We start from the raw sequence: 23,833 nt of genomic DNA, 5'->3' as shown, positions 1-23,833 counted from the left end.
GAACCCACCTGGGGCAGGGGCTTGAGCTGCCAGTTTCTGGGTCGCTGATGTCCTCTGGTGCCTGCTGTCTGGGGGTGGTGACCATGATGAAAAGGCCATGTGGCCACCGGGACGTCCAGTGGCCTCTTGTCCCCTGGGTTGCGCCAACCTCTCCCAGTTCAGGACCGTGCCTGCACTGCTCCTTCTTTCTGCATAGCTCACTCCCCAAGTTCCTCCCACCTCAGCTGGGCACCCAGTTCCTGAACTGGCCCTGCCACATTCTCTGCTTTCTCAGGGATATTACTTGGGTCTTGTTTTGGGGGCTGGGATGCAAATACACATATATACACATGTCCACGCATGCATTCATCTTTGATTCGTTCATTTAAAGTTTATTTTTCATTACCCAAATAGCAACAAGTGTGAATTCTCCTTGGGTAAGAGCGGGGTGGGGGGTGGGGAGGGCTGCTTCCCATGGCAGCTCTGGAGGAAGCAGTTGCCGAAGGTGAGCTCTAGAACTGTGTGGTCCAAACGGTAGACATTAGTCACCTGTGGCTATTTAAATTAAAATAAAATTAAATTCAGTTAAAAATTCACTCTCCCAGCTGCACTAATGCCATTGCAAGGACTCGACAGCCCCAGGTGGCTTATGTCCTGCAAAGAGAGAGAGGTGGCCCTCTCCGCACAAGCACTTAGGTGCTTCTCTCCCTCCAGGCGTGGCCTGGCAGCTAAGCACACTCTGCCTTCCTGTCCCTCTGCAGCTAACAAACCGGCTGGGCTCAACACGTGGTGGCACTGAGCTGTGTGTGCAGAGCTCTGCGCTGCAGGCCCGGGAGCAGCACCGCCGGGAGCAGCTGGTTGCTGTGGAAGGTAGGTGCTGCCAGTTTGTGCTGTCCCAGCAGCTCCCAAGGGATGAACCCTGAGCTGAACCCTCTAGGGGCCTGTGCAGAGCCAAGGGGGCTGAAACCATCACCCCTCTGATTAGGGCATGCTTCCTGAAGGAAAGAAGCCGAATTGGCATCTCAGGGTGCCTTGGAGAGGAGGGGGCCAGAGGAGGGCACAACACATGCTGATTCCTGCCCCCGCCCTCTGCGAGTCCGCTCCTATTGGAGGTGTTATGTGTGGGGACCGGCAGAAGGTAGGGCTGGAGAGGCAGGCATGGTGAGTCCGTAAGCCCTGCTCACCATCCCGGGGCAATAGCAAGTGTGCACAAAGACAAGACCCTAGCCCAGGGCAGGCGTCCGGGCAGGGCTAGGTAGAAGAGTGGCCAGGGTGGCCATGTAGAGGTGACAGCAGGAGGTTGACAGTATGAGGGAGACTTGGAGGTAAGGGCAGAAAGCAAATCTGCTGGACTTCTGGGTGAGGTCATCACAGCTGAATGTTGGGGACCTTTCCTGGATGTTCAGGTGGGGCAGGCCAGATATATGACTGTTTCTTGAGGCCAGAGCACACAGGGTCAGCTTTCTCAGCCTGGCAGGGGCTGAGGCCACTCTTGAGGTCTGAGCAGGGTACTGGGCTGCAGGAGAAGCTCCTCTCTAGGGATCGGTATGTTCTGGGTGGAAGGTGAAGGGGTGGTGACACCTCACTGCCCAATTCAGGGTTCCAGGGTCCCAGTGAGGCCCAGAAAGGGAAGGGAGCTGGCATTTAGGACGGGCATCTGTCCTGGGTTGCCCAGCCTGGTTGGGGAGCCTCATGGCCACCCCAAAGGCTCATGGGCAGACTATAGCCCCAGGGAGAGCTTCTCCCAGTTGGAGCTGCTCCCCTTGGAAGGGCTGCCTAGAAAGACGGTGAACCTTCAATCCCTGGGGATGTGCAACGAGAGCTGGACAAATCCCTGCTGGTGCCGTGGCTCCCACAGTAGGATGTGGAATACGTGTCCTTCCAAGCCCTGGGAAGAGCTGAACCATCTGTCTGGACTCATACATGATTGGGTCACCTGGCTGTCTGGAGCTCAGCCTTAGGGCCCTTTGATAGCCTCCTTGTTCCAGTCCCATCTGATATCTACTGGCTCTGTACATCCTAATAGCCCCAGGACCTCATGGACATACTTCTGCACTGGCTCCTGCTCCCAGCGGGTCTTGTCTGTCTCTGGTGGGCAGGGAATGACGCCGGTGGCTCCCTCTCAGCCAGTGACCCCCGAGCATCCACTGCAAAGCCATGCCCTTCACTGTCATACTCAGTCTCTCTTTGTAAATGCTCTCACAGGTGGGGGTGGCAGAGTCTGGAGAGCTGGCTAGCACAGTGACCTTGGACTGCCTGGGCCAAGGCACATATAGCCCATGTGTACTGGCCGCTGTGTGCTAGCCCAATATTTTGTGTCCCAGTGCGGCGAGGGGGATGGTCTGTGCAGACTCTGGCATCAGAGCTCATCTCCCCGCTTCCTAATCCACGTGCTGCCGCTTCACCTCTAACTTGCAGCCCCGTAGCCAAGCCAAGACAGGTCCCAGTAAGCCTGTGGGTGGGTGCCACCCCTCGCTTGCAAATCTGTGCCAGCCAAGGAACCCTGCTTTGCTTGGCTGCACCCCTCCTGTAGTTGCAGATACTCACTTGGGCAGAGAGCTGATCAGCCGGCAGTGTAGGTCCCTCACAAAGGGGCTGGAAGTCTATCAACCGTACCATTCTGAGCAGCCCCAGAGGTGCCCTGGCTGCCACCCAAGGAGCTGCAGGATGGGGTTTTCTCTTCACACTGTGCCTGCCGGTGGTGAATGGAGGCTCTCGTAGGGCCCACCTCTGTCTAAAAACAGAGTTTTTCCCTGTTTCACTTCCACCAGGGGGCTGCTGATACAGACACATGTACTCACCCCTCACCCATGCACATATGCACATGAACATACGCATGCACACACACACAGGCATAGGGATGCACATCCAGGTATCCACTGACATACCCATGCATACATTATACATTTGCATGCATGATGCACATATGCCCAAATGCAGCCATATGCATGCACATGCACGGTGAGTGTTACTCTGAAGTGCACAGACACACAGCCAGCTTGTACATATGATTAATAAGCACCTCAGCAGAGTTAGCTTTAGAATATACCTGTCTGTCCCAGGGAGAGTCTATCCCTATGAGGTAGACTCACAAAATAGAAAGTTGCCGGACCACAGCCAGGAAATTGTGTGCTCCAGGCCACTGCACTTCACCTCTCTGAGCCTCTTCGTCCACTTGCCCTGCAGGGTAATGAGAGGGACTACCGAGATGGAGGGTCCTGGTCACCACTGTCCATCTGGGCAAAGGGTGGGAGGGCATCCATGTTCCAAGCCTGCCCCTGTCTGGAAGCTGCAGGGAAGATACCTCAAGATAGTTGGAGTGGGTTGTTACATCGTCCCAGATGTGCCCCATCCCATCTCTAGGGCTCAGGTCCCCCCTCTGCAAATAGGAACCCTGGGCCCTTAACCTACAGGCTCCAGGGGTAGCTAGGAAAGTCAAGAGAGAATCCGGACATGAGTTTACATATTTCTGAAAGAAAGTTTCATTAAATCAGTATTATATGGGTAAAGTAAAGGGTATAGAAGCCAATGAAACATGTGTTTCACTCAGTTTTTTAAAAAAAGAGAGGACAATTAAAGCAAAAGCCCACCGTAGTTGGGGGGGTGCCCCTATGGGGACCTAGGTTTCCCTGCTCCCTCAGAGCTCAGGACCTTTCTGGGCACCTTCTGGAACTGTGCCCAGTGAGACTTCCATAGCCTCATGCCTCAGAGCTCAAATGTGCCACTTCTGGGACTCCAGAGCCCCTCCCCACTAGGGGAGATGTCTTTTTAGTATCTTTCTTTGGGGGGAGATGGGGGATGTCATGGTCTGGGAATCGAACCCGGGTCTCCCACATGGAAGGCGAGCATTCTACCATTGAACCACCTGTGCATCCTAGGATCTTTTTTAAAGTAGACATCAGTCCTAGTCCCAGTGTGACTGTGGGCTCCCTGTGCAGCCAGAGGCCATTCCCAGCCCTCTTTGGACCTCAGTTGTTACATCTGAGAAGTGGGGACAAATCTAGAGGACTTCCTGGGCACATAAGCTAAGGGGGAAGCTGGGATTCTTGGGTGGACAGGCCAGTGTCCTCATTCTTCCCTTAGCCCTGTCAGGCTCTCCGAGAGGGACACATTACGGCCATATCACCCAATTTCAAAGACGATGAAACTAGGGCTCCAACCTGAGACAGTCCGCCCAGGGACACATAGTGAGGCAGGGCTTGGACCCAGTGCTCCTCGGCTGAACAGGTCACTCCACCACCACGCCCCTCAGGTAGCTCAGCTGCAAGCACTGGCTGGCCTGTAACCCTCGCTGTTCCAACTGTTTTCTTTGTAGTCACTGAGCAAGAGACTAAGGCCCCCAAGAAAACCGTCATCATGTAAGTGCAGGCGTGTGCCTAACCCTCCCTCTGACTGCAGTGCCCCCTGCATGCCACTAACCTGCTTGAGCTTGCCTCTGTGCCCCGGCCACTGCCTGCCCATCTGGACTCTACCTGCCGTGCAGACTGCTGGCACCTCGCAGGTCTTCCCAGGGGAGCTCTCAGGCCACCTTCGCCTTCCACAGCCCTCTTTTCCGGGGTCTCAGCACCCTTCACCATTGCCCCGCCACCTCAGCAGAGTAGACTTACCCTGCCTCCTTCCCAAGTGGAAGCAGGGAAGCTGAGAAGGGAGACTTACCCAGATTCATGCCGCCTGGGGCTGCTGGCTAGAGGCATAGCTCTGCCCCGATGGCGCAGGGACCCTAAGTGTTCTAGGATCTAAGGCACTGTTGTCCAACAATTTTCTGCTATGATGGAAATGTTCCAAATCAACAGCATCCACCAGAGCAGCTACACCTTGCTATTGAGCATTGGAAATGTGGCTGAACTTCTAAGTTATTTCATTCTAATTCATTTTAGCTGAATTTAAATAGTGGACAGCATATTTCTAGGGCACTTGGAAGCCTCCGAACCCAACTCTCACATTGGGAAGATGGAGAAACCAAGGTTCAGAAAGGAGAGGAGGAATGCTTAGAGTGGCTTAGCCTCAGAAATCAGCTAGGAATCCATATTCCTGGTGCCATGCCACTCGCCCTTTCCCCATCCTTCAAATGCCTTCAAGGCCAAGGGAAAGCCACTCATGTTGCCAGTGATGAAATTTAACAAGACCAGAGCTGGGAAAATCTACAGGGTCAGAATGCATTTTGACCTGGGGCATCTGGGAAGACCTCCAGGAGGAGGTGTGTGCAGGCAGAAGTGGTGAAAGACCTTGCAGACATGAGGAGGCAGGAAATACTTGGGCTTCAAAGACCAGATTACTGAGAAGCCCCAGATGGGCACCTCTTAACTCCCCTGTGGGCTTAAAACCTTAAAGGGCCTGTAGTTTACCATGTTGTTGGAGAATCCTCTCTTTGAGCATTTGATGGAATGCCAGGTTAACCCTTCCTTCCCCTTTCTTCCAGAGCAGGTCACACCTGCATTGCAGCCCCATAACGGATGGGGCTTCCCGACCCCTGGAGGTAGGCAAATGTGCCAGTGCTTCACACAGATCCACTCTGTGTCTAATCCATGGATGAGACCCATTATTATTATTATGCATATTGTATGGATGAGAAGATGGAGAGTAGAGGTGGAGCCAGGCAGCCCCATAGGAGGCTGTGTAGGGGGCTGGAGGCTCACCAGGTGTTCTGATACCCAGGTGTGTCCCAGGTTTAGGAAGGTGGTGATCCCTCACCCTTTTAAGAAGAGGGCTGAAATCCCTAGGCACAGCATCCCACCCAAGGGAAGAACACACGGGATGGAGCTTGGGAGCAGCAGGATGCCAGAAGTAAGCAGGACTTAGAAACCACTACTACCTGGCCATCCCACCCCATTCACATGCTGTTTCAGCTGCTGCTCAGCCTAGGCATTGGCTCCCTGGGGAGATGAGGCCAGCAGATAGGGGTTGGCCCCCCTTCCCACAGGTGGGCCCTGTGCTCCTGAGCCTGGCTGTGAGGCAGGAAAGCAGGCCTGGGGCTCTGAGTAGTCACATCTCCGTGCTCTTTTGCTTCCCCCTCAGTGAAGGGGACGTAACATCTCCCTCCCCCTTTCCAGATGTGGACGAGTAGAGGCCAGATTTGTAATTGTCTTGCACCAAGAGGTGGACACACATCTCTGGCCCTAGCCCTGGGAGCTCCTACTCCTGGACCTAGCACTGAACTAGACTAAAGCAAAGCTGAATGGGAGAGAAATAGGCAGTGCTGTAGGGAAAGAAGGCAGCTGGTGACCCTCTGTTACCATCGTCCTCCTGCCCCTCTGCCCAGGCCTTTGGGGAAACCAGTTCCCAGGGTCAAGGAGAGCAGGGACTGTGTGTTACTCAGAGCATTCCTGTTCCCTGCCTGTGACTTACTTCACCTGAGCTCCCACTGAGGTCATGGGTAGGCAGGGGTGGCAGAGGAGCACTGGGACTGACTTACCTCGGGCACGTTTCTGATCCTTTCTGAGCCTCATTGTCCACATGTGTAAAAGTGGGTCAGAACTCCTGCCAGGGCTGCTATGTAAAGCCCCTGTGAGTGCTCAGTGCATAGCAGATAGGCATCCAGCCTTGGGTTCTTTCCCCTCACCCCTCCCATTTTGCAAATAGGGAAATGGGGCCTGGAAGGGACAGGGACATGTCTGAGGCCGCAGGATGGCCCAGCCAGACCCAGAGCCAGTTTCTAGCTCGTGGCTTCCCCTAGGGCTCCCTGAGCCCGACCCGGCCTCATAACCATCCCCAGCCCCGACGCCACACACATGCAGATCCAGAGGCCTGGACTCCTGCATCCTTTCCTGACTTCCTAACCCCAGTCCTCCTTGCCTGAGTGGGGGCCTCTGCATGCATCTTGGATATCTGTTCAGCCTGTCACTAACCAGAGTTCACTGGGCATGCAAACCCAGTCCTTTGGGGGAATTCCCTGCCCCCAACTCGATGAAACAAAGCACAAAGCCTGCTGGAGGAGGGCTCTTTTCCTGCACCTCCAGACTCTCTCTTGAGTTTCTAGCTGGCCGCTAGAGACCATAAGCTCTGCAAGGAGAGGCTGGTATCTCTGTAACGAGACGGCTGGAAGCAGGAGGGGGAAATGAGCACCCGAGGACCCGGCAGGCCTCCCCTGCTTGCCAGGCCCTCTGTTTTGAGACTTGCAGACCCTGAGGTACCCTGAATTTGCCAGGCAGGGCTTTGTGCTGGCTTCAGTTCTCTGGCAGAGGTTTGCAGGTCAGGCCCACGTGCGTGTGCAGGCACTTGCTCGGACACTAACCTGATTGTCTTGGCTGGCCCTGCCTGTGTGCCGGCGCTGGCATGCGCTGACGGCTTGGGGCAGGGTGGGGTTGCCCAGCCTCTGTGTCCACCCGCTCTTGGGCCATCTGCCCCCAGAGAGGAGACCATCACCACAGTGGTGAAGAGCCCCCGCGGCCGGAGACTCTCCCCCAGCAAGTCTCCCTCCCGTTCGCCTTCCCGCCGTTCTGGTAGCCCATCGAGGCTGGGCCTGTCGACCCCTGAACTGCTGTACTCGCCAGGGGCCAGCCAGTCGCCCCGGCCTCTGGCAGAGCCAGGCTGGAAGCACACCGTCCCCACCCTGTACGTGACAGAGGTTGAGGGCCGCTCTCCGACCCCACATGCTGGTCCTGAGACTCAGCCCAAGTGGGTGGAGGTTGAGGAGACCATTGAAGTCCAGGTAAAGAAGACGGGCCCTAGGGGCACCTCTCCAGCCAGCGAGGCCCACGGCAGCTCGGCGGACCCGGTCTTCACACTGCCTGGCGTGAGCCCCAGAGGGGACCCCAACACCAACAACTCCAACAACAAGCTGCTGACCCAGGGGCCACAGCTCGGGCCCCCACCCATGGTCTGCGTGGGCGAGCCCTTTGTCCTCTGCGTGGATGACACGGGTACCGTGCACTGGACCAGCCCTGGCAGGGGCAGCCACGAGACAGAGACAGAGGCTCCCCAGGAGCTGTCCCCTTCCCTGGCTGCTGGGGAGAAGCCAGAGGAGCCCCTTGTGGAGGAGAGTGAGGTGGAGGAGGGAGAAGGCGATGGCTGCGTGGTGGAGGAGCCACACGACAGAGAGGACCTCTGGGGGCGTGATCCCAAGATCCTCGCACACAATGGCCGCATGCTGACCCTGGCAGACCTGGAGGATTATGTGCCCCAGGAAGGGGAGACCTTCGGCTGCAGGGATCCTAAGCCTGCTGCCTCCAGTGACCCACCCTGTGAGGTGTCCATGCTCCAGACCGAGATCAGCGAACCCACAGTGGGGCAGCCAGTGCTGCTCAATGTGGGGCGTCCGCCACTGACCCAGGGCCTGCCCAGCTTCTTTGGCCACAGGCTCAGGCCTCATGTCCGGGGGCCATCTGGATCCGGGCCCGTGGGTGCTCCACCTGGAAAGCCGTCCTTCTGTACCCGGGTCCAGCACTCTGTGGACAGTGGCCAAGGCAGCTTCAAAACGGAGGTTTCTACCCAGACGGTCAACTTTGGGACGGTGGGTGAGACAGTCACCCTGCACATCCACCCAGATGGGGACGAGACCCATGCCTCTTCCCAGAGCTGAGGCCGTGGCCAACAGCACCTGCATCTGGGGGCAGAGAGAAGGCACAAAGCTACCAGATACTCACAGGGCTCTGCCCTCTGGACCTGCCAGTCACCCTCAGCCCCTGCCTTCATTTCCCAGGACAGTCGGGAGAGGCGAGGGACTGCTCCAGCACCAAGCCCAGGAAGCTCCAGCACTTGCTTCTTATGCTACCACATGCTTTCAGCCCAGGAGAGAGGCTGGAAAGCCAGCCCCCCTCAGGGACCTGCTCTGACCTCCCTCCTTCTCCTCAAGGACAGGGAACTCGAGCCCCCTTTTGCCTTCCCCTCAGGCCCTTCCTACCTCACTTGGTTTTCGGCAGAACATATCTGCAAGCCAGCTTCTGTAACAGGAAAGTGCTGAAGCTCTCCGAGCCAGAACAACCCCTGAGACTCTCTCTGGGCTGCCCTGATGGACCCTCCTGGCCAGGCCAAGGGGACCCCCACCTGGCAGGAGCCCTGAGACTCAACATGTAGAGACTTCTTCCACACTCCCGGACCCTTCCCCGTTAGTGAGGCCACAGCTGGTGTGGTGCTGAGGGCTGTGGCTTGGCCGTAGGCCCTGCCCACCCGGACCCTAACTCTGGACCCAGCTCTTGCTTACCCCAATCCCAGCAGCAAGGCCTAGTTCCACCGTGCCCTGGTCTGCAGGGGTGCCCCACAGGCCAGGCAGGTTGCAGAAGTTGGGGGGAGGGATTTCCCAGGGGCCAAACCTTGATCATGAACATTTTTCTTGGCCTGGGTGGGAGCCCCAGCGCCTACTGTCTCTTCCTGGCACCCTCTCCACAAGAGGTGGGTCTGACGGTCTGTGCATGTGAAGGGGCCGGGAAAGAAGCACCGGCCGGTTGACTTTAAATAAACAGGTGACATCTACTGCCTTTGCTCTGTTCCTTCTTGCACAGTTACTCCCTGGCTCAGCTACTTTCTGGTTTAGCAGCATCTCATCCCAGCTGCTCACTGTTCCAGCAGCTCTGGCACCTCAGGTGGGAAGGACCTCCAGACCTTGCTGTGGGGATTGCAGGGCTGCCAAGGCCCCTGTCCACTCAGTCTTGTGCAGTGCCTGCTAGGGACGTGCTGGCACACCCTGTCCTCCCCATAGGGCGGCATAACCCCACCCTACACTTAGCATTCTTTCCCCTAGTCACATTGGACCAGTCCCTGCTGTGGTCCGAGGTCACCCCAAGCTCTCCGGTTGGTCTTGTAAGGTTGGCTGACAGTTAGGGAAACCCCACTAGCCCCTGCACAGAGGTTCAGGGTGGCTCAGTGTGACCATAACTTGTCATGAGGGCACAGAGGGTGGCAGTCCAGCTCAACCCTTTTGACTGGAACTGTCCTGCTCCCCTCTTAGCCAGGCACAATTAGCCAGTGTTGGAGCAGGCCTTCCCCACCTACCTGGACAGCAGTCGGGACACATGGGGGCAGGGTCTGTGATGCGACACCGCCTTCACCCTTTCACCTGGGGTCCCGGAGCTCAGCCTTCAGGAGTCTCTGACTACTCCGTCACCACTGGAGATTGTATTTATGCAATAGCACTGCAGCAGTGAACCTAGATGCACCTGGCTGAGGGAACTCTCCAACTCAGAATTCATGGGGGAAGAGCCCCAGGCTCCCAGCTGATTCCCAACCTTGAAGCTGGGGCCCAGGGGTCCTGTTTTATCTCCAAGGACAAATGCTAGATAGAGAGAAGCCAAAGGGCCCAGCTGGGGCTTGGCAGAGGTACCACCTGGGTGGAAGATTAGAGACCTATAAGAATAAACAGGAGAGGCTGGGCAAGTGAGGGTTACAGGCAGGGGGTCGAATAAACTGATATTTACTGGGGACTGGGAGAGGTTGGCATGTCTGGGCATGGGAGCCACCGAATTCGGGAGGCTGGGCTGGGCCTTGCAGAGCTGCAGATTAGAGAAGAGGGCAGAGCTGGTCCTAGGCAGTGTATGGAGGGGAATGCTGCAGGATGGGGTGGGGTATGGGGCAAGGGCTGCCCTGGGAGTGGGCCTGAGCCTGCCAGCAAGACTGGGCACTTTACTCCAGGAAGGGGCGACCTGGCACCTTCCCTGATACCCACTTCCAGTGATTTCCCCAGACCCTGATTCGGCAACAAGCTGTCGCCTGTCTTTTCTGGACACCCAGGCCTGGGGGCCGAGAGCCCATCTGAAAAGAGAGTTTCCTTGGTGGGGTGGGAATTCAGCCACCCTGGGATGAAGAGTGGTGACAGGGGCCGAGACAGAGGGTCCAGGTCAGGCTGCATGCTGAGGAGTGGGTGGGCTCCCAAAGGTACCTAGCCTGGGCCTCGAGCTGTCCCAGGGGGGCCCTGAGCCTCACTGAGGCATAGGCCCTTCTGCCCAGGTACCAGTAGATGGGGGAAAGCTCTCCCCAGCCATGTTTGTCCCACGTCAGGTCTTTTGGAGCCTCCTTTCCTTTCCAAAGGCTTTCACCTCCAGATAGCCTCCCTGGGCTGCTGAGGGGATGAGTGGGTCTGGAGGAGTGGGTGCAACAGGACCAGGGCAGCCCAAGTCTGCTCCCCTTTGTCCTCCAGAGTCTAAGGATTGTGCTTCCCTGACAGGCACGCCCACTGCCCCTGGTGTGGCCCACTGCCCCAGGTCCTCAGGCCCTCATGCTAACTGGCCTCTTCTGCAGATGCTGCCACCTCAGCCCCAGCTGCCCTGGAGGACTCCGTCCGTGCTTCCCTGGAGCGAGCCGGCCAGGAGATCAAGTCGGTTCTGCAGAGGCTGGTGGGCCCTGGGGCTCCAGACACCTCCACAGGGGAACTCAGCCCTGGCAGCCCCCTGCCCGCAGGCCTTCTACTTGGGGAGCTATGCAAGGAAGTACCCAAACTCCAGGAGGCGAGCCCCCAGCCCCCAGGTGCAGGAGCCAAGGATGCAACTGGTGAGGCCTGGCAATGGGCTGAGCATAGCATGCCTACTCTGGTTACACACCCAAAAGGGGCCTCACACATAGTGGCCACGGTGGCTGCCCATCCCATGGGCAGGAATTAGCAGAGCCCCAGGACTCCCTGATACCAAACCCCTCGTGCCCTGAGCAAAGGCTTACCCTCATTTGGCTTCAGTCTCCCAATCTGTAAAATAAAGTACTGGAGCATGTTCTGGGAGGTTCTCCACCCCCTGAGCACACCTGTCCCAGGAAGCCAGAGTCCACTTGCCTGTCCTTGGTGGAGGAAGGGGAGTGGCCAGTGCCCCAGAGATCAGACCAAGGACGTACCAGGGACCCCCTCCTCTTCTATCCCTCTCCTGCTACTGCCTCTACTGGTCACTCAGGAATCTTTCCCTCATGGGGCTCTCTGGCAATGGAGCATTTTAGGGAAATTTTCCCTAAGCTGACAGATGGCGCATTTGGGGAAACTGTGGTCCCCAGTAGGAAAGAGCCCTTGGGGAATACCCTCCTGCTGTGGGATTGAAACCGGCCTGAGAGCCAGCCTCCAGGCTGGGCTGTGGGGCAGCTGAGCAGACAGGAGACCCCTGGCTCTGATAGAGACCCCACTCATCTCTCTGGTGGTCAGCACTGGGGTGGGTGAAAACAGTGTGCCCCTGGGTGGGCCCCAAGTTAACAGATGGGGGGGTTGACATGCTAATTGCCATCCCATCTCCTCAAGAGTGGGGCTGGTGTGAAGTTAGAGCTCAGCCCAGTGTCAGGCCCCACCCAGGAACCTCAGACCCCTTGTTTCTCCTTCCTCCCTGTTTGTCTGTCCATTCTCCCATCTCTTTCAGATTCTGTCTTTCCGTGCATCCTGTTCTTGCCCTCATCCTGCCCTCCTAATAAACTGCCACAGCCCCCAACAGAACTGTTTGTCCTCCATGTCACCGCACCCCACTTCCTAGTAACTTTCCAGAAGCTGCCCCTCCTCTGTTGCCCTTTCCTGGCACCCTTCCATGTCCCCTATCACCTTCTTGATGAGACCCATTTTGGCTAAGGAACCAGGAGAGGCAATGCATGTCAGAGACTGAGGCCAGGGGGCAGGTCTCAGGGCCATGGAGACCCCTCCTTTGCACTCCTCACCCCATAGCTACTAAGATCAGCTGCCCTGGGCCCAAGCTTGGTCCAGTGTATCAGACAGATGGACCGACAGACATGCTGGCCCCACTCCCCACTTGCCTCCTCAACCTCTATGTGGGGTGTCCCCCATCTGCCTGTGCTGCCTCTGTGTTGCCTTTTTATTTCTCAGCCAGTGGCCCAGTGGCCCCAGGGGTCAGGCCCCAGGGTGGGCCCAACTCCCCCACCTCAGAATCACTGTGCAGTATGGGGAGGGCCAGCCCCACCAGCTCTGCTCCCTCTGTCCCCACACCAGTGCCAGCAGGGACATCTGGCCCTGCCCTCCAGCTGGCCTGTTCTCACAGCCTGCCCTCTCCCTATGGGCAGAGGGGACATGGAGTATCCCTCTGGGGGCTTCAGTCACACATGCATGTTATCTGCACACTCATTCCAGGGGCTGCTTTGGGTGGAACTGGCTTCTCAGCAGAGGCCAGAAAGGACAGGCCATATCAGGCATCTGCCTCTTGATCTTGGGGAAGTGGTGAGCTTTTTTTTTTATTGTGTTCGTGTTCTTATTTGTCACCACTGCATGCACTGGCCTGGTATCCACTTGTGTGTGACAGAGAGGGCCAGGTCAGCAGAAGGCAGAGGAAAGGAGGTATGGTCAGGAGATGGGCAGGCTAGCTTGTACCAGCCCTGGTCCCATTTCATCCCCACCGCAACAAAGTGGGCAATTAGTGAGGGACGGTGATCCGTCTTGAATGCCTGTCCTGCCTTGAGCCCCTTCTGACCAAGACCCCTGCTTTAGCCCCTGACTGAGCTCCCCTGATCAGCATTCCTGACCGAGTCCCTGTGACCAAACTCCTTGACTAAGCCCCTCCTGCCAGCCAGCTCTAGGGCGGGGGACACGGCAGAGACCAACCAGCCCAGACCCTGCCCTTGGGGACCAGGTGTGGTGGGGACTGTGCACCACCAAGAAAGTACTGGTGTTTGTTCTGCCCCAAACACCCCCTGTGCATCTGTTGGGGTCACACCAACCCACATGGGGCCTTGGCAGGCCATGCAGCGCTTTCCTCTGAGCACCATTTCACATCTGGGCACGTCCTAAAGTATCTCCTAAAGATTGACGCCAGCATCTCCTGGGCCTGCCCTGTCTAATAGGCCTTTGGGTTAGCTCTGACCCCTCTAGAGCCCAGTCACCAGCCACATGTCCACCTAACCATGGCCTTCTCCTTGAGCCACTGGGCCCCAAGGATGGAGCCACGGTGGGAAACCAGGCTTGGCTCATCCCCAAGGCACTCCCAAAGCTGTAGCCTCTGGGCTGTTGCACAAGATGCTTCCAGCCTCTAGTCCTGCCAGCATATCATTCATCCATTAAAAAACTTATTATCGAATAGCTGACACACGCTTAATGCTGGGGTGGTCCTTGCTCATTGTGGGCTGGGGTTTAAAGCCCACCTTCCACGCAGTAAAGCATATGTTTTTTTCTGACCCATGCTGTCTCCCAGGTAGGGTGCTTAGAAGATGGAGGCCATTGAGGTCCTACAGTTGGGAGGCTTGGCACCTAGTGGCATGGGCTAGGAAAGGCAGAACAGAGCCAGCAAGGAACTCTCAGGGCTTGTGACCCCCAGACCACAGGACGGAGGGTGCCCACCTGGTGACTGGGCTCTGGTGTGAAATGGAGGAAGGCCTGGGGCTTGACCCGTCCTCAGCCACTGACCCCAACGTCCTGGGGGCCCATCACCACCCCAGACTGACGTGGCGTACGCCCACCCAGGCCTGCCTCTGGCTGCCCATGGCTTAATCGGCAGCTCCCTGCCCCCTGCCCTGGGACACAGGCAGTGTTCCCAAGTCCCATCTGAGGCTCTGTGTCACCAGACCCATTTGTCTCTCAGCAGCCGAGGTCTGTGGTGAGTCCCAGGCCCTTCCCCATCTGGGCCTGGAGGAGGAGATGGCAGCAGACACCAGTATCCAGGAACGGACCATTCCTATTCGGTAACTTCCCTGGCTGGGTGGCCTTGGGCAGGGGCCTGCCCACGAGGGGACATTCTGGGGTCAGGGCAGGAGCCACCCCACTATGCTCAAGTGCCTCTGGGCCTGAGGAGTTAAGGGGGTCAGCACCTGAGGACCCAAGAATGCTCCTGGACAGCTGCCAAGCCTGAGCCTCCTTGGGGGAAGAGTCTCAGCATGGAGGGGCTGTTAGGAAGGAGCCCCTGGGATCCAACCAGCTGGGAAGAGGAAAAGCTGGGCCTCAAGTTTGGGAACCCCTTGCTGAAGAGCCTAGCCCTCTGCACTGCTTCCCCTCCACCCCTGACGGTGGACCTCGGGCAGAGGGCTCATGGGCTCCATGCTTGTGACTGCAGGATGGAGGCCATGGCCCGGCCTGGGGCGGGGACAGCAGAGCCGCTCTGGGACACCCACAGCTGTGTGATCACGGAGACCACGCAAAGGACCTACGTGTATCAGGCCAGCGATGCGGGGGTCCCAAGTACGGTGGGAATAGGTCCCGCTGGGTTATATCTGTGCTCCCCATGCCCCCCAAACCCAGGGCCGTGGGGGCCCTGCAGGGCATCTGCTATGGCCCAGCCTTGCCTCCAGGGCCCCCTGTCTCCTGCCTATCATTCGGGGGACTGGAACCCTCCACTGTGGCCAGGTTGCTCTGCTGGGCAGAGGGGAACTCAGCGAGGGGGCAGCAAAGAGCTTGACCAACTATGTCCATTCTTCCCACAAGTAACAACCCAAGGATGGCATGTTCTATACCTAATGTCCTGACTGTCCTCCTGACTGGTTGACCAGCTGTCCCTGGAATAACATAGATCAAAAGCTGGAGAGGCAGTGGTCTGATGGGAGGAAGAACTTTCTGAGGGTTAGAGGCCTTGTCAGTCAGGATAAGCTTGTTCCATCACTTGGGAAGCTCTGTGGCATATCTCAGGGCCCCAGCGACCACCTGGGGCACAGGGCACCCTGAAGTAGTGTTTTCCACACATACAGCTGATGCCCGGTTCACAGGGCTCGGGGGCCCTCTCTTTTCCAGGACCCCCATCCATGCAGGTCACCATTGAGGACACAGAAGTGCAGATAGGCAGTACGGCTCAGTTCCAGGCCATCATTGAGGGCACCCCTCAACCCACAGTGACCTGGTACAAGGTAGGAATGGGTTCGGGGGTGGGGGGGAAATCCCATTCTCCCTCTGCTCTGGGGGCCCTTGAAAGCCTTCTTTGATCATTTCCCAGTGCCCTCTCTGGGACGAATGGCAGCGCGGTGAATGGCAGGCATTGGAAGCTGTACCCAGCAAAACGTGGGGGAGGCACGGGGGTGGGAGCGGGTGTCTGGGGTCCTGACCATGGGCTGAGGGCTGCCTCCCGGCCCTGTGCCTCCAGGACAGCTCCCAGCTGGTGGACAGCGCCCGGCTCAGCCAGCAACAGGCAGGGACCATGTACTCCCTGGTCCTGAGGGACGTGGCGCAGCAGGACGCCGGCGTCTACACCTGCCTGGCTCACAATGCCAGCGGCGAGGTGCTGTGCAAGGCAGAGCTGCTAGTCTGTGGGGGTAAGTTGGGCTGTTTCCAGGCTCACCTCTAATGCTGGGCAGGGCAGCTACAGGCCCCGGCATCGCTCCACACCGAATTCCCTGCCCCGGGAGAGGTTGGTGGGAGCCATGGTGGTGTTCCCACGCTCTGGGAAGAATGGGGCTCGGGTTCAGCAGCAGCTCCCATAGACAGGGCTGAGCCGGGGAAGCAGCGGGAACGGGGGCATTTATCTCTGTGTACACTGACCATCTGCCAAACCCCGACCACAGAAGAAAGTATGCTGGAATCGGAGCAGCAGAGCTACCGGAGGAAACTGCACTCCTTTTACGAGGTCAAGGAGGAGATTGGCAGGTGCTGCCCCAGCTCCCTGCCCCAGGGTGGATGCTGAGGTGGTACGGGACCTGAGCCCTGACCCCAGAAAGCAATCCACCGTGGGCACCCCTTCCTCCCAGGGGCGTGTTTGGCTTTGTGAAAAGGGTGCAGCACAAGGGAAATAGGATCTCCTGTGCTGCCAAGTTCATCCCCCTGCGGAGCAAGACGCGGGCCCTGGCGTACGGGGAGCGAGATGTCCTTGCCACGCTGGATCACCCGCTCATCACGAAGCTGCTGGACCAGTTTGAGACCCGAAAGACACTGATCCTTGTGCTGGAGCTGTATCCTGACCTTGTGTCCCAGGGAGGGTTAGAGGAGGTGCACGGCAGGTCCTGGTGGGCAGGGGTACCACGGAACTGCATTTGAGTGGAGGAGCTGTCTGGGGTCTGGGGTCCAGACTCGCAAGGCCTGCCTGAGGCCTGATGACAGCAGTAAGCCCAATTTCCCGTGTTCCAGTTGTTAATGCTGTGTAACAAATGACCCCCAAACATGGTGGCTTTAAATGACTACCGTCCTTCTCGCTCACAATTCCGTGGGGTGGGAATTTGGGTAGGGCTCAGCTGGGTGGCTCATCTGCTCCACATGGCACTGACTGGGGTGGGTCAGTTGTGTTCTGTCGGCGGCTGGGCTGGGCTGGAGGGTCCTGCGCTCAGTATCTTGGTGGGGATGGCTAGAAGTCCACAGCCCGTGGCCTCTCCAGCAGGCCAAGCTTCTTATATGGCAGCTCCAGGCTCTAAGGGCATGTGTTCTAAGAGAATAAATGGAGCTGTCGGATGGCTAGGGCCTGGGCCTGGAAACTTCACCTGTATTCAGTTGGTTGAAGTAATTAGTCACAGCCTGGAGCTTGCCCAGCCATTCGCCCAAGACTGCAGCTGTACTGAGGCACCCACAGATCTGTGTGAGGTTCTCTCGCCAGTCTCACTCCCACTCGGCTCCCTCAGTGAGTAAGCTCTGCCTCAGGACGTAGTACCAAGGGGGTGGCTTCCATGTCTAGTGGCCTCAGTCCCCAGCCTCTGCCTGCAGCCCTCTGCTTAGGGCTGGGTGCTTTCTGGGGTCTGAAGGTCTCATCCCACCCTCCTTGTGCCCAAGCACCACTCCTTGCCTACCTTAGCCCACCCCAAGGCTTGCAGGCTGCAACCCACCACAAGCTAAGGCATGTCCACAGCCCTTCCCACCTCATGGCAAGCACAGGTATCTGGGGCAGGGGACCAGGACAGCTTCCAGCTTTCCTTGACCAGAACCCCAGGTGCTCGTCAGAGGAGCTGCTGGACCGCCTATTCAAGAAAAGTGTGGTGACAGAGGCAGAGGTGACCATCCACCCTACACACTCCCTGCCCCTGGCCCTAGCCTACTTGCTCCCTTCACCTGCAACCATCAGCCCCATCTCCACCCCTGAGACAGAGCACTCCCCAGCCTCTCAGTCATATGGCACTGTACTGCTCAAAGACTGTCTGTGGCTCTCCAAGGCCTAAGAGAGTGCGGAGAGGGCTTGCAGCTGTCAGGCTTCCAAAACCTTCCCCCTTCTAGACCACATCTATACTAGCTGAATCAGCCTTCACCTGCTTTCACACCCTAGCTTTGTGTAGGTTTTTCTATCCTGTAGCATATACTTAAATCTCCCCATCCTTTGGGGTCTGGCTCAGTCCCCCCTCCCCACCTGCTAAGACTTGGGAAAGATAGGGAAAGGGGAGTTTTTATGGGGAAAGTGGCAGGAGCAGAGTCCCCAGGCTGGGAGAGGCCTGGCATGGGGGTGGCCACAGGGAGCAGGACTCTGAAGTGTGGTGGGAAAGGGTAAGGTTCAGCTCCCCCTGAGCCCCACCTTGGCCACAGGTGAAGATCTACATCCAGCAGCTGGTGGAGGGGCTGCAGTACCTGCACACCAATGGCATCCTCCACCTGGACATAAAGGTACTTTGGTCTGGGTGTGCTCCCTGAGCCCGGGATGGATCAGGTAGGACCCTGTGGGACCTCCAGGCTAGGAAAGAGCAGACGCCCCACTGCTACCTCCCTGGCAGGGCTTGCTTACCTCCAGGGCTGGGAGTTTCCCTTCAAGGTGGGGCTCTGATGAAGTGGAAGCTTACCCCAAATGGAGCTGAGATTAGCCGCCTGGGCTCACCCTGGCTCCACACTGGCCTCATGGCCACCATGTGACAGTCCCTCACAGCCCCCCTCAGAGTCTCCTTCTCTAGGCCTGGTAGCTCCGGTATCACCTGCTTTGGGCATGCCCATCACCCATTCCCTACTCTGCCCAACAGCCTGCCAACATCCTGATGGTGCATCCTGCTCGAGAAGACATCAAAATCTGCGATTTTGGCTTTGCCCAAAAAATCACCCCATCAAAGCCACAGTACAGCATGTATGGCTCCCCTGAGTTTGTCTCCCCAGAGATTATTGAGCAGACCCCTGTGAGCACAGGCTCCGACATCTGGTGAGTGAGTGCCTGCTGCCTCCCTCCAGGGTGGACCCTCAGCTCCCACCATTGGCCCCACCCCACGTACTCCTCTGCTCCTGGGAGGCAGGACAGGAGCTCAGTCAGCAGTGCAGCCTGACCCTCAGTCTCCTCATCTACTCACAGCTTGGTCCCCTGGTCTACACTAACATGCCCCTTGCTTGCAGGCCAGGCCTGAGGTAACAGAGTTTGTTTGTGGTTTATCTGCAGGGCCATGGGAGTCATCTCCTACCTCAGGTAAGCAGACCTCCCCCGGCCCTGCAGTCATCCAGCCTCCTCCAGAAGCAGGCCCCAGACCCTTCCCCACCAGTCCCACTGGAGGCCATGCCCACTGCTGGCCAGCTTTCCAGATTAGAGACCCTGAGATCTCAGGCTGGCAGCTCTCTTGGGAACAGCCAATCAGACTAACTCTGATAAGAAATGCCTGCTGAGCTTTTTACACACATACCTTGTTGTCAGAAGCAGCTCTGACAGGTCACGAGGCTGAGAACTAGAACTACACTGTACTTTTCCAAAAAGGCCCTGGGGTAGTCTGTCCAGAGGTCACTCAAAACAGTTACTGATGTCCTGAGGAATTCCAGTAGTATAGACTGATCCTGGATTTTGCTACCACTCCAGGCTGAGCCCTGATCCTCACTTCAGGCTAAAGCTGGGTCTGCACACCAGGCTAAGCTTGATCCCCATCCCAGGCTGAGGTCGAACCCTATTTGGAACAGATACTGGACTCTCACTCCAGGCTAAGCCTGGATCCCCCCCTCAGGCTATGTCCAGCTGTCCACCCCAGGCTGAGTCCACATCCCTGCTCCAAGCTGAACTTTTAAGTGAACAAATCCAAAATGCTTCCTGGAATTCTCAGGTTCTGGAGGAGGCAGCACCAATCCCCAGTCAGGGTTGGGGTCTCCAGCCCAACAGTTCTGCCTGGGAGACCCAGACTGCTGTAGCCTGGTGCCCCTTCCTGCCCTTCCTCCACGGACCCAGCTGTCCGGTGCCCTCGGGCCTCCCTACTTTTCAGCCTGACCTGCATGTCACCATTTGCGGGTGAAAGTGACCGGGCGACCCTCTTGAACATTCAAGAGGGCCGAGTGTCCTGGAGTAGCCCTATGGCTGCCCACCTCAGCGAGGATGCCAAGGACTTCATCAGGGCTGCCCTGCAGAGAGCCCCCAAGTGAGTGCAGACCCACCAGCGGTCCTACCAGCCCGCCTCGAGGTCCCCTTGCGGACACCCCCCGACCCAACCCTTTGCCTCCTCTCACCCCAGGGCTCGGCCCAGCGCCTCCCAGTGCCTCGCCCACCCCTGGTTCCTGGTGAGTTGGGGACACAGTCACACACCAAGGGTGGGCAAGCCTGGCAGACAGGCTCACTCAACCCATTATTGTGCAGGGAGGGAAACTGAGGCCATGGAAGGCAGGGCCCTGCCTGGGTGGGGTAGTGCATTAGCCATAAAAGCTGGCTGGTGCCCAGATCCGGGGATGTATGGGGGTTCCTGGGATCCTCAGACTAAGCAGATGATCTACACTCCCTTTACCCCCCAAACCCAGCATGACCTTATCGGGAAGCAGGAGGCGCGATCTCCCAAAAGGGCCAGGGTGTCCCCCAAGGGACCACTTCCTGGACCAGCTTGTAAGCCCTGTTCTCTGGCCTCTGACCAACCCTGCCTGGACATCTGGGCTTGAGGGACTGATAGGATAGGACCCTGGGAGCCACCTTCATGTGATTCCAGGGCTGGGGCTGTTCAGCCACCCCCTGCCCTCGCTGGGCTCCATCCCAGGAGGAACCCTAACCACTGGCTTTAGAGCCCACAGGCCAGAACACAGGGTCTCCCCCAGTGTGGCTACTCTCTTCCTCACGCCAGAAATCTGTACCTGCGGAGGAGGCTCACTTCATCAACACCAAGCAGCTCAAGTTCCTTCTGGCCCGCAGCCGGTGGCAGGTGAGTGGTGCCCTGGGTAGCACAATGGCTAAGGGGAAACCGAGGCACAGGGACAAATGGCCGCCCACAGGCCAGCAAGGTTCAGAGAGGATGGGGCCACTTCCTCCCCCAAAGCTGGGCTTGTTCCCCCTGGTTTGCACTCCTTGCACAGAGCGGAGGCAGGCGGTGCACTGCACACAGAAGGCAAGGGAGGGGACCGAGGAAGGTGCCGCTGCATCAGCATCTGGGCGCCCTGGGTCTGCCCTCCAGGCTCATAGGGGGTCCCAGGAAAGAGTGGGAATGGAAGGCACTCCTCTCTGCCCCTGGTCAGGGCGGAGGTGCAGGGACAAGTCCCAGGTCAGGTGAGGGCTTTGGACCCCCGCCTGATGCCTCTCACATTGTCCCTTTCCCCTTCCGCCCCCTCACCCCCAGCGCTCCCTGATGTGCTACAAGTCCATCCTGGTCATGCGCTCCATCCCTGAGCTGCTGCGGGGCCCGCCGGACAGCCCATCCCTCGGGGTCTCCAGGCACCTGCTCAGGGATGCCAGCGGCTCCTCCAGCAGCTCCTCCTCAGACAACGAGATCGCCCCATACGCTCGGGCCAAGTCACTGCCGCCCTCCCCCGTGGCCCACTCCCCGCTCCTGCATCCCAGGGGCTTCCTGCGGCCGTCGGCCAGCCTGCCCGAGGAGGCCGAGGTCTGTGCAGCACCGCTGCTGGCACAGCCTCCATCCCAGGAGGACATGGCTGCAGGGACCCCGGGCTGCGTGCCTCGCCGCAGCGTCATCCGGAGCCTGTTCTACCAGCAGGCGGGGGAGGCGGCGGAGCCACAGGGGAGCCCCCTCTTGGCCCGGGCTGGCAGGAAGCCCCTGGCGCGGGCCCGGCGGCACCTGCTGAGGGGCGGGTACATCGCTGGGGCCCTGCCCGGCCTGCGGGAGCCCCTGCTGGAGCACCAAGCCCTGGAGGAGGAGGCGGAGGCGGCCAGGGAGGAACAGGCAGCGTCGATGACTAAGACGCCCTCCTTTGAAACAGCCCTGCGGCCGCCCAGCTCCGGTGCCCGTGTAGCCCCCGGCCGCAGCCGCTCCTTGGACCAGGACCGGCCAGGCACCACCAGCCCCTTCCCCAAGGAGGAGCCGGGGGAGTCTCCAGAGGCCTGTCCGGAGGGGCAGTGCCCACCCCCGCCCCCCTCGCGCCTCCAGGCTCTACAGGCAGGGGCCCATGCTTCCAGTGCTGCTCCCCAGGCCCAGGGGGCCCCAGGCATGACCCCAAGGCAGAGTGGGCCTGGAGGGGCTGCTTTTGGGGACTCTGCTGGTGAGACACAGTATCCCCAAGGGTCCCTGCAGGGGCCAGAACTATTTCTGTCCGCTGGCAGCCACACAAGCTCACCTCTGCAGGAGGAGTTGAGTTCCTTGGTCTCCCAGGACAGCGTCCGGAAGCAGCCCACCCCTTTCTCTCACCCTGATTGGGGTTCTGCCCCCCAGGAGGGCTGCAGGCTCCCAGCAGCGGCTGCACCACAATTCCCTGGATCCGTCTCTCCCATGTCGGGCTCGGAGGGGTTTCTGGCACCAACGGCCCCCCTCCTCTCCGGAAAGCCCCAGGCTTCCCCTTTCCCAGTCCAAGCAAGCCCCTTGCCAGAGTCAAAGCAGGGGGCAGCATGCACCTCTCTTCCCGAGAAACCAAAGCCCAGCTCCTCCGGTTTCCCGAGGCCAGCCTTCCTGGGGGACCTCTCCCCACAGGAGGCTGCATTGCCCTCACAGGTGGGTACAGAACCTGCCGTCCCCATGGAAGCTGAGGACTTGTCCCTAGAGGCGGAGGACCTGTCTGAGCCTGTGTCTCCCCCGCCGCGGCCTCAGGAGCAAGCCACCACGAGGAAGTTCTCCCTGGGGCGCCGTGGGGGTTACGCAGGGGTGGCAGGCTATGGCACCTTTGCCTTCGGGGGGGACGCAGGGGGCATGCTGGGGCAGGGCCCCATGTGGGCCAGGTTGGCCTGGGCACAGTCTCAGTCTTCGGAGGAGCAGGAAGAAGCCGTGGCTGAGAGCCTGCTGCCCCAGGCCAGCCCGATACCCACGCCCGAGGACAGCGGGGCTTCCTGGAGGGACTCCCCGGAACTTACCTCATGGGAAGACTTCGGCCAGGGCTCTCAGGTCTCCCTGGTACAGATCAAGGACCTGTCGGGGGATGCAGAGGCAGCAGACAGGCTGTCCCTGGACATCTCCGAGGTGGAACCAGCCTACCTCAACCTCTCCGACCTGTACGATATCAAATACCTCCCTTTTGAGTTCATGATCTTCAGAAAGGTCCCCAAGCCCACAAAGCCAGAGCTGCCCTCCCCGACATCCGAAGGCCAGGAGGGGCTGGTGGAGTTCCAGGAGGCGTGGCCCTGGCTGGAGGAGCTGGGCCCCACCACTAGCACCGGCCCCCGCCTGCAGGCCAGCCTAGAGGTCACCGAGGAGCCCGAGTTCCTGGAGGCCTTGATGGGGGACGCCGCCCTGGGCAGGAAGCGGAAATCATCCCCCAGTGCCCGCAGCCTCTTTCCCTTCTCTGGGAGGTGCCTGTCGCCGGAGGAGCCCCCAGAGCATGAGCCCGTGGAGCACAGTCTGCGGAAGCGAGTCAAGGCCTCCGTGGCTCACATCTCCAGGATCCTGAAGGGCAGGCCTGAAGGTCACTCTCTCCCCTACCCTGACCTTGCTGGGTATGGCCCCAGAGCGGCACCCTTGGGGCTCCCTTCGCCGTCTCATCCCAGACCATGACAGCATGGTCCTGCCTGGTGACAGCAGATGGTCCCCAACTCCAGGCGCCCCTCCCCACCTCATGGCTGTGGCCGATCCCCTCCACTGGCCACGCATGGGTCTCCACGCATGTCCTAAGAGGTCATCTCCTGTGGCCCTAAAATCCTTCCCCACTTTGCATCTGAGTCTGCGTGAGCCCCAGGATTTAGCATAACTGCAGAAGGCCTGGAGACCACAGTAGGGCTCAGATCCCTGGGGAAGAGTACTGAGAGCTGAAGCACCCTTCCAGCAGGGTCCTGCACGGGCCCCCAGCTGCTGGTATCCTCAGGGTTGCCATGGGCCCCAGATG

The 23,833-nt window shown here is 58.9% G+C and overlaps 1 protein-coding gene and 1 long non-coding RNA gene across 5 annotated transcripts in view; one reads left to right on the top strand and one right to left on the bottom strand.

Annotated features, from left to right (window-relative positions):
• Positions 1-23,833, top strand: part of LOC143664240 (obscurin-like) — a 177,200-nt gene that overhangs the window by 147,487 nt on the left and 5,880 nt on the right. For all 4 annotated transcript variants that reach the window (XM_077137912.1, XM_077137909.1, XM_077137911.1 and 1 more), the window contains 16 exons: positions 741-849; positions 11,149-11,397; positions 14,394-14,493; positions 14,862-14,986; positions 15,533-15,645; positions 15,879-16,047; positions 16,297-16,378; positions 16,480-16,680; positions 17,646-17,706; positions 18,230-18,307; positions 18,655-18,827; positions 19,059-19,085; positions 19,861-20,013; positions 20,107-20,152; positions 20,701-20,778; positions 21,190-23,416. In XM_077137912.1, the coding sequence (XP_076994027.1) occupies positions 741-849; positions 11,149-11,397; positions 14,394-14,493; positions 14,862-14,986; positions 15,533-15,645; positions 15,879-16,047; positions 16,297-16,378; positions 16,480-16,680; positions 17,646-17,706; positions 18,230-18,307; positions 18,655-18,827; positions 19,059-19,085; positions 19,861-20,013; positions 20,107-20,152; positions 20,701-20,778; positions 21,190-23,416 (3,991 nt within the window). The remainder of the gene's footprint in view (positions 1-740; positions 850-11,148; positions 11,398-14,393; positions 14,494-14,861; positions 14,987-15,532; positions 15,646-15,878; positions 16,048-16,296; positions 16,379-16,479; positions 16,681-17,645; positions 17,707-18,229; positions 18,308-18,654; positions 18,828-19,058; positions 19,086-19,860; positions 20,014-20,106; positions 20,153-20,700; positions 20,779-21,189; positions 23,417-23,833) is intronic.
• On the bottom strand, positions 42-23,185 carry LOC143664244 (uncharacterized). The gene is made up of 4 exons (XR_013166389.1): positions 22,869-23,185; positions 3,029-3,159; positions 2,527-2,713; positions 42-534 (listed from the first exon to the last, which is right to left on the bottom strand). It is a non-coding gene; the product is annotated as an uncharacterized LOC143664244 (long non-coding RNA).

Source organism: Tamandua tetradactyla, chromosome 20 (genome assembly GCF_023851605.1).
Source record: "Tamandua tetradactyla isolate mTamTet1 chromosome 20, mTamTet1.pri, whole genome shotgun sequence".
In the NCBI taxonomy this organism is placed as follows: Eukaryota; Metazoa; Chordata; class Mammalia; order Pilosa; family Myrmecophagidae; genus Tamandua; species Tamandua tetradactyla.
The sequence above is the reverse complement of the archived record's forward strand: the minus strand, read 5'-3'. Positions and strand labels throughout refer to the sequence as shown.